Source organism: Dendropsophus ebraccatus, chromosome 3 (assembly GCF_027789765.1).
Source record: "Dendropsophus ebraccatus isolate aDenEbr1 chromosome 3, aDenEbr1.pat, whole genome shotgun sequence".
Classification (NCBI taxonomy): domain Eukaryota; kingdom Metazoa; phylum Chordata; class Amphibia; order Anura; family Hylidae; genus Dendropsophus; species Dendropsophus ebraccatus.
In genome coordinates this window covers 191,640,474-191,654,321 of record NC_091456.1, presented here as the reverse complement: position 1 = coordinate 191,654,321, position 13,848 = coordinate 191,640,474, and the positions used below count along the sequence as shown (strand labels likewise).

General features: G+C 49.4%; 1 protein-coding gene across 1 annotated transcript in view; it reads left to right on the top strand.

Moving 5' to 3' along the window:
- LOC138786629 (zinc finger protein 665-like) overlaps positions 1–12,175 on the top strand; it is a 35,519-nt gene extending 23,344 nt beyond the window's left edge. The window contains exons 7-9 of the mRNA XM_069963611.1: positions 9,850–9,942; positions 10,039–10,237; positions 11,018–12,175. Coding sequence (XP_069819712.1) covers positions 9,850–9,942; positions 10,039–10,237; positions 11,018–11,838 — 1,113 coding nt within the window. The 3' untranslated portion in view covers positions 11,839–12,175. The remainder of the gene's footprint in view (positions 1–9,849; positions 9,943–10,038; positions 10,238–11,017) is intronic.
- Positions 12,176–13,848: the final 1,673 nt, after the last annotated feature.

The following is a 13,848-nucleotide window of genomic DNA, read 5'->3' as shown; positions in this document are numbered from 1 at the left end:
TTATGTGAATCTGCTGCAGTACTGCAATGAAACTCCAACTTGTACGAACACAGCCCTAATTTCACTGCAGACTTTTGCACAATCAGTGAAGTTATGGCAGCTGCTTCTGACCGGTCAGAGATGGGAAATCACTCAGGGGATTGGGGGATCCAGCCGCACCTCCTGTGACATCAAGCCCTGCCCCCTGTCTGCATCATCAGCCTGTGCTTAGCAAACACACACAATGTGAGACAGAAGCATGGAAGATTTGTCTCCTAAGGAGGGAGAGCAGTGGGAGAAGACAATGTGGATTGGCGCAGAGGCCATTTTTCTTCACTTCCTGGATGTCAATCAGCTACCAGTGTGACAGAACCGCACAGATACAGTAATACAATGTATAGACACATCTATATAACTTTTAATGTTTTTTTGATTAAAAAAACAAGTTTTCCCTATGTGGAGTTCCCCTTTAAAGATTCAAATCCTTGAGTCTGTGGACTCCTTTCTGCCTCACACCCTCCACCATTTTTTTTAGCCATCTTTGGACCAATTCTATTGTATCAATATCTTTCTGTAGGTGAGGTGAGGTCTCCAGAACTGGACACAGTATTCCAGATGTGATGTCACTAGAGCTCTATACAGTAGGATCACAATCTCCCTCTTCCTACTGGTTATACATCTAGCTACACAGCCCAGCATACTAATATATATATATGTATATATATATATATATATATATATATGTAGATTACACACAGCTCTGCTGCAGGCATATATAACACACACATACACAGCTCTGCTCCACACACATCACACACACACAGCTCTGCTGCATACACATCACTTCAGCTCATCCAGCACAGCAGAGTCCTGCATACACTGAGCAGCAGCCCCTGATCATGTGACTCCGCCGCCTCCTCCTCCTCCAAGTGACTGATCACATGACTGTGACATCATGGCAGGTCCTGGAAGCACAGGGAAAGCACACGGTAGAGCCTAGAATGTATCCTCTCCTTTGAGTTTCTCACTGTAGGGGATACATTCTAGCATCTTCAGTAGTGAAAACGCTAGAATGTATCCTCTCCTTTGAGTTTCTCACTGTAGGGGATACATTCTAGCATCTTCAGTAGTGAAAACGCTAGAATGTATCCTCTCCTTTGAGGCTCTCACTGTAGGGTATACATTCTAGCATGTTCAGTACTGAAATGGCTAGAATGTATCCTCTCCTCTGAGCCATCCTCTCCTTTGAGTCTCTCACTGCAGGGGATACATTCTAGCATGTTCAGTACTGAAATGGCTAGAATGTATCCTCTCCTCTGAGTTTATCCTCTCCTCCGAGTCTCTCACTATAGGGTATACATTCTAGCATCTCCAGTACTGAAATGGCTAGAATGTATCCTCTCCTCTGAGTCTCTCACTATAGGGTATACATTATAGCATGTTCAGTATTGAAATATTTAGAATGTATACTCTCCTCTGAGGGTATACATTCTAGCATGTGTAGTATTGAAATGTCTAGAATATATACCCTCTTAGTACTTAACATGCTAGAATAAATCCCCTATAGTGACTCAGAGGAGAGGATACATTCTAGCCATTTCAGTACTGAACATGCTAGAATGTATCCCCTGCAGTGAGAAACTCAAAGGAGAGGATATACTCAGAGGAGAGGATACATTCTAGGCATTTCAGTACTGAACATGCTAAATGTATCCCCTGCAGTGAGAAACTCAGAAAGGAGGATACACTCAGAGGAGAGGATACATTCTAGCATGTTCAGTACTGAAGTGTCTAGAATGTATCCTCTCCTCTGAGTTTCTCACTGCAGGGTATACATCCTAGCATGTTTAGGGCTATGTTCACACATAGGGAGGCATTTATTAAGTCCGGCGTTTTTTACGCCGGACGTAAAAATGCCCCCGCGGACTGCCTCTACATAAATCCCGTGCGCGCCGTTGCGCACCGCCGAAAACCTATGCCAGCTGAGGACTGGAGTAGGTTTTCGGCGTACATTTTGGCGGAACGGATGATAAATCGCGCGGACTCTGAGTCCGCGCCCTCCGTTCCGCCCACTCTCCGCCCCTTTTTCGCCCCCTGGCGTACTCGGCGGAAAGTGCCGATTTGCGAATATTTTATTCGCAAATCCGCCATGTTTGCTTAAAAAAAAGACGCAAATCGGCACTTTCCGCCGAAAATCATCCATTCGCCGGATGATACATGTGGCCCATAGTATTTCGGTCATTCTTTCTTCAACCAAAACCGAGTGCTGTGTTTTATGTGTGAACATAGCCTAGTAATGTAAAGTCCATCGAGTATCCTCTCCTCTGAGAGGGCATACATTCTAGAATGTTTAGTACTGAAATGTCTGGAGTGTATCCTCTCCTCTGAGAGGGCATCTCCACCAGGTGTACCCTCTCCTCTGAGAGGGCATCTCCACTAGGTGTATCCTCTCCTCTGAGAGGGCATACATTCTAGCAAGTGCAGTTTTGAAAGGTCTAGACCACAGGTGTCAGACTTCATCCCTCGGCTGTTACAAACTACATTTTCCTTCATGCCTTACTTGTCCAGACATGGTGGGAATTGTAGTTCTGCAACTGCTGGAGGGCCTGAGTCTGACATCTCTGGTCTAGAATGTTCTCTTTTCTAACTGCAGGGTATACAGTCTAGTATGTATCCTCTCCTCTGAGCGTATCCTCTCTTCTGAGCTTCTCCCTGAGCGGGTCATATTATACAGCATGATTAAGAGGTGAAAGCGAGCGGTGATATTTTAGGTCAGTGCTCGCTTCCCCTTTGTTCCCTGCACATTTTCTGTGTTATTACACACACAGACAGTGACTGGGGGAACTGCGGGCAGCTGCGGGAGGGGCAGCCCAAAAAATCCTTAGATTGTTCAAGCTGCCCATTGTAGACAGCAGCACTATCGTGATCTGGATTACTCGACCAGTTTGAAGACCACAATCAGCTGATAACATGGATTATTACACCAAATGATTATCAGACGTAACGGCCAGGAAACCTTTGGTGTAATACACCATTGTCTGTACAAGGAACAGGACTGGTGTGTGCGGTCTGTATACAGGGGAGAGGACTGGTGTGTGTGGGGTCTGTATACAGGGGAGAGGACTGGTGTGTGGGGGGGTCTATACAGGGGAGAGGACTGGTGTGTGTGGGGTCTGTATACAGGGGGAGAGGACTGGTGTGTGTGGTCTGTACACAGGGGGGAGAGGACCGGTGTGTGGGGTCTGTATACAGGGGGAGAGGACTGGTGTGGGGTCTGTATACAGGGGGAGAGGACTGGTGTGTGTGGGGGGTCTGTATACAGGGGGAGAGGACTGGTGTGTGGGGTCTGTATACAGGGGGGAGAGGACCGGTGTGTGGGGTCTGTATACAGGGGGAGAGGACTGGTGTGTGGGGGGCTGTATACAGGGGGAGAGGACTGGTGTGTGTGGTCTGTATACAGTGGGAGAGGACTGGTGTGTGGGGTCTTTATAATGGGGGAAAGGTCTGGTGTGTGGGGTCTGTATACAGGGGGAGAGGACTGGTGTGTGGGGTCTGTATACAGGGGAGAGGACTGGTGTGTGGGGTCTGTATACAGGGGAGAGGACTGGTGTGTGTGGTCTGTATACAGGGGAGAGGACTGGTGTGTGTGGTCTGTATACAGGGGAGAGGACTGGTGTGTGTGGTCTGTATACAGGGGAGAGGACTGGTGTGTGTGGTCTGTATACAGGGGAGAGGACTAGTGTGTGGGGTCTTTATAATGGGGGAAAGGACTGGTGTGTGGGGTCTGTATACAGGGGGAGAGGACTGATGTTTGGGGTCTGTATGCAGGGGGAGAGGACTGGTGTGTGCGGGGTCTGTATACAGGGGGAGAGGACTGGTGTGTGGGGTCTGTATACAGGGGAGAGGACTGGTGTGTGTAGTCTGTATACAGGGGGAGAGGACTGGTGTGTGGGGTCTGTATACAGGGGGAGAGGACAGGCGTGTGTGGGGTCTGTATACAGGGGGAGAAGACTAGTGTGGGGGGTCTGTATACAAGGGGAGAGGACTGGTGTGTGGGGTCTGTATACAGGGGGAGAAGACTAGTGTGGGGGGGTCTGTATACAAGGGGAGAGGACTGGTGTGTGGGGTCTGTATACAGGGGGAGAGGACTGGTGTGTGTGGGGGGTCTGTATACAGGGGAGAGGACTAGTGTGTGGGGTCTGTATACAGGGGAGAGGACTGGTGTTTGTAGTCTGTATACAGGGGGAGAGGACTGGTGTGTGGGGTTCTGTATACAGGGGGAGAGGACTGGTATGTGTTGTCTGTATACAGGGGAGAGGACTGGTGTGTGTAGTCTGTATACAGGGGGAGAGGACTGGTGTGGGGTCTGTATACAGGGGAGAGGACTGGTGTGGGGTCTGTATACAGGGGGAGAGGACTGGTGTGTGTGGGGTCTGTATACAGGGGAGAGGACTGGTGTGTGTGGGGTCAGTATACAGGGGAGAGGACTGCTGTGTATGTAGGGTCTGTATACAGGGGAGAGGACTGGTGTGTGTGGGGTCTGTATACAGGGGAGAGGACTGCTGTGTGTAGGATCAGTATACAGGGGGAGAGGACTGGTGTGTGTGGGGTCTGTATACAGGGGAGAGGACTGGTGTGTGGGGGGTCTGTATACAGGGGGAGAGGACAGGCGTGTGTGGGGTCTGTATACAGGGGAGAGGACTGGTGTGTGGGGGGTCTATATACAGGGGGAGAGGACTGGTGTGTGGGGTCTGTATACAGGGGAGAGGACTGGTGGTGGGGGGTCTATATACAGGGGAAAGGACTGGTGGTGGGGGGTCTGTATACAGGAGGAGAGGACTGGTGTGTGGTCTGTATACAGGGGTGAGGACTGGTGTGTGGGGGTCTGTATACAGGGGGAGAGGACTGGTGTGTGTGTGGGGTCTGTATACAGGGGAGAGGACTGGTGTGAGGGGTCTGTATACAGGGGAGATGACTGGTGTGTGTGGGGTCTGTATACAGGGGCAGAGGACTGGTGTGGGGGGTCTGTATACAGGGGAGAAGACTGGTGTGTGTAGTCTGTATACAGGGGAGAGGACTGGTGGTGGGGGGTCTATATACAGGGGAAAGGACTGGTGGTGGGGTCTGTATACAGGAGGAGAGGACTGGTGTGTGGGGTCTGTATACCGGAGGAGAGGACTGGTGTGTGGGGGTCTGTATACAGGGGGAGAGGACTGGTGTGTGGGGGTGTCTGTATACAGGGGGAGAGGACTGGTGTGTGGGGGTGTCTGTATACAGGGGATAGGACTGGTGTGTGGGGGTGTCTGTATACAGGGGATAGGACTGGTGTGTGGGGGTGTCTGTATACAGGGGGAGAGGACTGGTGTGTGGGGGGTCTATATACAGGGGGAGAGGACTGGTGTGTGGGGGGTCTATATACAGGGGGAGAGGACTGGTGTGTGGGGGCTGCATACAGGGGAGAGGACTGGTGGTGGGGGGTCTATATACAGGGGAAAGGACTGGTGGTGGGGGGGTCTGTATACAGGGGAGAGGACTGGTGTGTGTGGGGTCTGTATACAGGGGCAGAGGACTGGTGTGGGGGGTCTGTATACAGGGGAGAGGACTGGTATGTGGGGTCTGTATACAGGGGGAGAGAACCCCTGTACACAGACACCCCACACTGGTCCCCTCTCCCCCTGTATACAGACCCCACACACTAGTCCTCTCCCCCTGTATACAGACCCCACACACCAGTCCTCTCCCCTGTATACAGACCCCACACCAGTCCTCTCCTCCTGTATACAGACCCCACACACCAGTCCTCTCCCCTGTATACAGACCCCCCACCACCAGTCCTTTCCCCTGTATACAGACCCCACACCAGTCCTCTCCCCTGTATACAGACCCTACTCACCAGTCCTCTCCCCCTGTATACAGACCCCACACACCAGTCCTCTCCCCTGTATACAGACCCCACACACACACCAGTCCTCTCCCCCTGTATACAGACTCCACACACACCAGTCCTCTCCCCCTGTATACAGACCCCACACACACCAGTCCTCTCCCCCTGTATACAGACCCCACACACCAGTCCTCTCCCCTGTATACAGACCCCACACCAGTCCTCTCCCCCTGTATACAGACCCCACACACACCAGTCCTCTCCCCTGTATACAGACCCCACACACACACCAGTCCTCTCCCCCTGTATACAGACTCCACACACACCAGTCCTCTCCCCCTGTATACAGACCCCACACACACCAGTCCTCTCCCCCTGTATACAGACCCCACACACCAGTCCTCTCCCCTGTATACAGACCCCACACCAGTCCTCTCCCCCTGTATACAGACTCCACACACACCAGTCCTCTCCCCCTGTATACAGACCCCACACACACCAGTCCTCTCCCCCTGTATACAGACCCCACACACACCAGTCCTCTCCCCTGTATACAGACCCCACACCAGTCCTCTTCCCTGTATACAGACCCCCCACACACCAGTCCTATCCCCTGTATACAGACCACACACCAGTCCTCTCCTCCTGTATACAGACCCCCCACACACCAGTCCTATCCCCTGTATACAGACCCCCCACACACCAGTCCTATCCCCTGTATACAGACCCCACACACACCAGTCCTCTCCCCCTGTATACAGACCCCACACACACCAGTCCGCTCCCCCTGTATACAGACCCCACACACCAGTCCTCACCCCTATATACAGACCCCACACACCAGTCCTCTCCCCCTGTATACAGACCCCACACACACCAGTCCTCTCCCCCCTGTATACAGACCACACACACCAGTCCTCTCCCCCTGTATACAGACCCCACACACCAGTCCTCTCCCCCTGTATACAGACCCCACACACCAGTCCTCTCCCCCTGTATACAGACCCCACACACACCAGTCCTCTCCCCCTGTATACAGACCCCACACACCAGTCCTCTCCCCTGTATACAGACCCCACACCAGTCCTCTCCCCCTGTATACAGACTCCACACACACCAGTCCTCTCCCCCTGTATACAGACCCCACACACACCAGTCCTCTCCCCCTGTATACAGACCCCACACACACCAGTCCTCTCCCCTGTATACAGACCCCACACCAGTCCTCTTCCCTGTATACAGACCCCCCACACACCAGTCCTATCCCCTGTATACAGACCACACACCAGTCCTCTCCTCCTGTATACAGACCCCCCACACACCAGTCCTATCCCCTGTATACAGACCCCCCACACACCAGTCCTATCCCCTGTATACAGACCCCACACACACCAGTCCTCTCCCCCTGTATACAGACCCCACACACACCAGTCCGCTCCCCCTGTATACAGACCCCACACACCAGTCCTCACCCCTATATACAGACCCCACACACCAGTCCTCTCCCCCTGTATACAGACCCCACACACACCAGTCCTCTCCCCCCTGTATACAGACCACACACACCAGTCCTCTCCCCCTGTATACAGACCCCACACACCAGTCCTCTCCCCCTGTATACAGACCCCACACACCAGTCCTCTCCCCCTGTATACAGACCCCACACACCAGTCCTCTCCCCCTGTATACAGACCCCACTGACCAGTCCTCTCCCCCTGTATACAGACCCCACACACCAGTCCTCTCCCCCTGTATACAGACCCCACTCACACCAGTCCTCGCCCCCTGTATACAGACCCCACACACCAGTCCTCTCCCCTGTATACAGACCCCACACACACCAGTCCTCTCCCCTGTATACAGACCCCCCACACACCAGTCCTCTCCCCTGTATACAGACCCCACACACCAGTCCTCTCCCCCTGTATACAGACCCCACACACACCAGTCCTCTCCCTCCCTGTATACATACCCCACACACCAGTCCTCTCCCCCCTGTATACAGACCCCACACACCAGTCCGCTCCCCCTGTATACAGACCCCACACACACCAGTCCTCTCCCCCTGTATACAGACCCCACACACACCAGTCCTCTCCCCCTGTATACAGACCCCACACACACCAGTCCTCTCCCCTGTATACAGACCCCACACACACCAGTCCTCTCCCCTGTATACAGACCCCACACACCAGTCCTCTCCCCTGTATACAGACCACACACACCAGTCCTCTCCCCTGTATACAGACTCCACACACACCAGTCCTCTCCCCCTGTATACAGACCCCACACACCAGTCCTCTCCCCCTGTATACAGACCCCACACACCAGTCCTCTCCCCTGTATACCCCTCCATGCTACTATGGATATTGCAGCTTCCTTCACTCTGTTTCTGCACAGTGAATGGTGCAGCAGCTCACTACTTCCTACTTCCGGTCGAGGCCCCGCCCCTCCTGGTGACATCACACCTCAAAGGAGAGGATACACTCTAGCATCTACCGAAAGCACACGGCTCCTGTACAGCTCTGCAGGTGGAGGGAAGGATCTGGGGGGCAGCAGGAGGGTTAACCCCTTAGGGTAGCTTCACACATAACATATCAGCAGCAGATTTCTCACTGCAAATTTGCAGCGAAATCTGCTGCGGATACTTGCCCATTCACTTCAATGAGCTGACATACTCGCACATACTGTACCGGGTCCCCGCTCCGACTTGCTTTGGGGGCTTTAGGTGATGCCCGGTGCTCAGCCAATCAGTGCGCTGCGGCGGGGCAATGCACTGATTGGCTGGGCGGGAGAACAGGAAGCTGAGACCCCATGCTGTCTTCGGACTGAAGACAGGTAATGTATACGCTGGCAGCCTGTTAAAAGGTTGGGGGGGGATTTACATACTCACAGCAGTCTGAGAGATCTGCAAGTATGTATTAACAAGGAACTGACAGGACCTAGGATTGTAGCGGATGTCGCTGCAAAACTGGCAGCGAGATTTCCGCTGCGATCCGTCTTGTGTTGAAACCACCCTTACTTACATTGTTTCTTCTTTCTATTTAGGTTCTTCCACTCCAGGATCCTCTGCTGATATCTTCTATACAAGAGACCGACCCATCAACCATGGAGAGAGACAGAGACAAGATGGCCGAGAGGATAATAACCCTCACCCTACACATACTCTTCCTGCTTACTGGGGAGGTGAGGGATTCTGGGAGTGATGTCATCATGACATCATTCTTATCTATGGAATAACAGATGGATAGGACTGGGGAGGTGAGGGATTCTGGGAGTGATGTCATCATGACATCATTCTTATCTATGGAATAACAGATGGATAGGACTGGGGAGGTGAGGGATTCTGGGAGTGATGTCATCATGACATCATTCTTATCTATGGAATAACAGATGGATAGGACTGGGGAGGTGAGGGATTCTGGGAGTGATGTCATCATGACATCATTCTTATCTATGGAATAACAGATGGATAGGACTGGAGAGGTGAGGGATTCTGGGAATGGATGGAGTGATAGTAATGTGTCTCTCCATACACAGGATTACACAGTAGTGAAGAAGTCCTCTAGTGGGCGCTGTGGGGCCCCTGGGGGTGAAGGATGGGGAAGAACCCTGAGCCCAATCCCGGGGCCCCTGATACATGAGGAAATGGAGGAAGAGAAGATCCTAGAAGTCACCAACAAGATGGTGGAGCTGCTGAGTGGAGAGGTGAGACTGTGGCTGCTGGGAATGCTGGGACATTATACAGTAACACCACTGGAGGGGTGGGGGGGATGACTGTGTGATCATTGTGTGTGTCAGGTTCCTATAAGGTGTCAGGACGTGGCGGTCTATTTCTCCATGGAGGAGTGGGAGTATGTAGAAGGACACAAGGATCAGTACAAGGATGTGATGCTGGAGGATCAGCAGCCCCTCCCATCAGCAGGTAATAGACAGGACTATATACACACCTCCTCTCTGTATTATCTGGATGGAAAGAATGAATTCAGTCTCTGTATGTGTTCCCTCCAGTCAGATCCAGTAAGAGAACAGCACCAGAGAGATGTCCCCGTCCTCTTCTCCCACAGGATCAGGATCAGGTAGATGGAGATGTTCCCTATGATCTGTACATCCCACCTGACTTCTCCTACTGTCTGATGACTTTTACAATATTTCTCTCACATCTTATGAATCAGGGGGAAGATGGGAACAATATTAATGGTATAAACATAATAGTAAAAGAAGAGGGGTATACGTGGGGTGATGAGCAATATATGGAGGACATTCCTACTGGGAAGGATCTGGACTGTTTTAATGCTGCAGACATAAGCGTAAAAAAAGAAGAAGAGACAGATGTGAGCAGTGATGAGCAGTATAAGGAGGACATCACTACAGGTGAGTAGATAACACATATACATAACAATATGGATGTGGACATAGAATACACCTATGTGCAGGAGGCCGATATCAAGCCCTATGGAGCCCTAATAAGGGTGACTGTCCTTACAATTCCCATACTTTTAAGCATAAGCTTCTGTTTGCGTACATGAGGAGCAGTGCTGTATCCATATGACCCTGATGTAAAAATTTAGGACTTGGGAGGTAAATGTGTAGATAGCAGGAGAAGGAAACATTTTTGTCTGATATATATTATATATATATATATATAGAGAGAGAGAGAGATATATTAAAAAGTTTCTTTCACTCATACAATTGATCTATGCAAAGTTTTGTTGAAACAACATGGCCTGTTTAACAAATGCAAAACAAAAAATCTTAATGGAGTGACCTATGGTCCAAAGGCCCCCATACACTCTATAGTGAAGTTGGCCTAACCCACCCCTGGTATAGGGGGAATGGGAGCCTCCTGTGTCCCCACCGACAGGTAATATTGGTGGCTGTAAAAGATGATAGATCCTTAGGGCCATTACATATAAAAAGAGACGAGAGAGTAATAATTTGGCATATTCTGCAGTGTTTGGAATATGCTGGACTTTGTAGTGTTATAGCTTTTGTTAAGATCTATATGTGAATGAGGGAGTGTATACTCAGATGGTGGGACAGTGAGAATAATTCTGTGCACTTATAAAGTTGCAAAAAATATGTTAATATATGCAATAAAAAAATAAAAAATACATATTACTCAAATGATAAAACCATCTTTATTCTTGGCAGGTGAGTGTACCCGGAGATCAGAGGGACATCAGATATCTCCAGATATTACAGCAGATGGTCAGATCACACAAGATATATATGAAGAACATTCTGTTACCCCAGATATACCCCCAGCCTCTCACAGCACAGATCTGCCATCTCATCCTGTTATACAAGTCCTGTCTACTGATCCATCACAAATTGACAATAAAAGTTACAGAAAGAATGTTGAACATCAGAATGCTCACAAAAAATATAATCAATGGTCATGTTCAGACTGTGGTAAATGTTTTACTGTGAAACCAAAACTTGTTCTACATCAGAGAATTCACACAGGCGAGAAGCTATTTTCATGCCAAGAATGTGGTAAATATTTTACTCAGAAATCAGATCTTGCTAAACACCAGAGAATCCACACAGGAGAGAAGCCGTTTTCATGCTCCAGATGTGGGAAATGTTTCACTTTGAAATCACATCTTGTTGTACACGAGAGAACTCACACAGGGGAGAAGCCATTTTCATGCCAAGAATGTGGAAAATATTTTGCTCAGAAATCAGATGTTATTAAACACCAGAGAATCCACACAGGGGAGAAGCCATATGCATGCTTAGAATGTGGGAAATGTTTCACTTGGAGATCACATCTTGTCGTACATCAGAAAATTCACACAGGGGAGAAGCCATTTTCATGTCCGGATTGTGAGAAAAGTTTTACTGTGAGATCGTCACTCGCTCAACATCAGAGAATTCACACAGGAGAGAAACCATTTTCATGTACAAACTGCGGAAAATGTTTCACTGCAAAATCAACTCTCGTTAAACATCTAAAATCTCATATATAAAAAAAAATTCATGAAACCAAAGAGAACTCAAAAGAGAACTTTTTGGATATAAAAACATGTTGGACCTCAGATAATAGACACAGCTGATCGGTAAGGATGCTGGGAGTTGGACTGATGTAATATTGATGGCCAGTCCTCAGGATAGGCCACCATTTTTAAAGGGGAACTCCGGAAAATAGAAACTTGTTTTCTATTAAAAATACATTATTAGTTATATAGATGTGTCTATACAATGTATTACCGTATCTGTACGGTGATTGACATCCAGGAAGTGAAGAAAAATTGCCTCTGTGCCAATCCACATTGTCTCCTGCTTCCACTGCTCTCCCACCTTAGGGCCCTATTCCACTGGACGATTATCGTTTGCATATCATTAACGATTAACGATCGCAAACGACCACTATTGCGAAAGACCTGAAAACGTTCACTCATTTCCATTGAACGATAATCGTTACTTATGATCGTAATTGCGATCGTTTTTTCTTCGCTATTTATTCGCTATTGCATTCGTATCTATTGCGAACGACCGAACGATGTCTTATTCAACGCGAACGATTTGCGAACGAGCAACGATAAAAATAGGTCCAGGTCTTATAAAGCGATCAACGATTTCTCGTTCGGTCGTTAATCGTTAACTGCATTTCAACCGAACGATTATCGTTTAGATTCGAACGATTTAACGATAATCTGAACGATAATCGTCCAGTGGAATAGGGCCCTTAGGAAACAAATCTTCCATGCCTCTGTCTCACATTGTGTGTGTTTGCTGAGGACAGGCTCATTATGCAGACAGGGGGCAGGACGTGATGTCGCAGGAGGCTTGGCTGGATCCCCTAATCCCCTGAGTGATTCACCATCTCTGACCGGCCAGAAGCAGGTGTTGCACAGATTTCACTGATTGTGCAGAAGTGTGCAGTGAAGTTAGGGCTATGTTCACACATGTTGGAGTTTCATTGCAGTACTGCAGCGTATTCACAAAAATGGTGCAGTAACACAAGTAAATGATGCTATAAATAAATGATTTTCTATGAGAAGACATCCCGCTGCGAGTATGTAAGTTAAACACAAACTGAAGGATACTGTACCCGCTCCGCTTGCTACGGTGGTTCCTGGCGTCTACACATCCTGCTCAGCCAATCAGTGGCTGCGGCTGGGCAGCACACTGAGGGGGACGTCCAACCGGGAACCCCCGAAGCAAGCGGAGCAGGTACAGTATCCTCCGGCTGTTGGTTAACTTACTTACTCGCAGTGGGATGTCTTCTCATAGAAAATACAGGGTAATGGATCCGCAGTGGATTTCGCTGCAAATTCGCATCATGAAATCCACTGCGGATCCTGTACGTGTGAAGGCACCCTAAAGGAAACTTTCGGGGTAATTAAGAATTTGTATGCTGACAGGGACGGGGGGAACATAGTAAACAAGCACTACTTACCTCTCCCCGTGCCTCCGCAGTACCGCATCACAGGCTCCAGGATATCTGCCAGAACTTATTTCCCCCCCCCTAGAGTTTCGATGTCATCATGACTCGAGAGAAAAAGTCTGACCCTGCCGATGGATCGCACACTCAGCCGGTCAGTGACTTATACTACATCCGGCTCTAGTCACTAATTGACTAAATGGGCAATCGCTGGAAGAGATCCCCGAGCCCCGCTGGAGTTCCTGAGCAGTGAGACAGTGCTGGGCACAGTGCTTCACTTATGTCTATTGTGATAGTTGCTATTTTTGTGGTTTCAATGTTGTTTTGTCCAGATTCATGTAATAAAGGATAATTGTTTCTGTACATTTGATTGTGAACTGCGGTCCATTGTAGCCAGATCTTTGATACATTTGGGTCGGATCTGATGCGGACTAGTACTCTTTTGATACATTTTGGTCGTGCCAACTCACGTAGTATAGAATTTTCAAAGTCTTTTGGTAGGATGCTATTTCTAGGCTGAGAAATGACTCAGGGTCCTACAGGAGTTAGTCCACCATAACAAAAAGAGGTGGAGTTGAGTGAGGACAGTCAG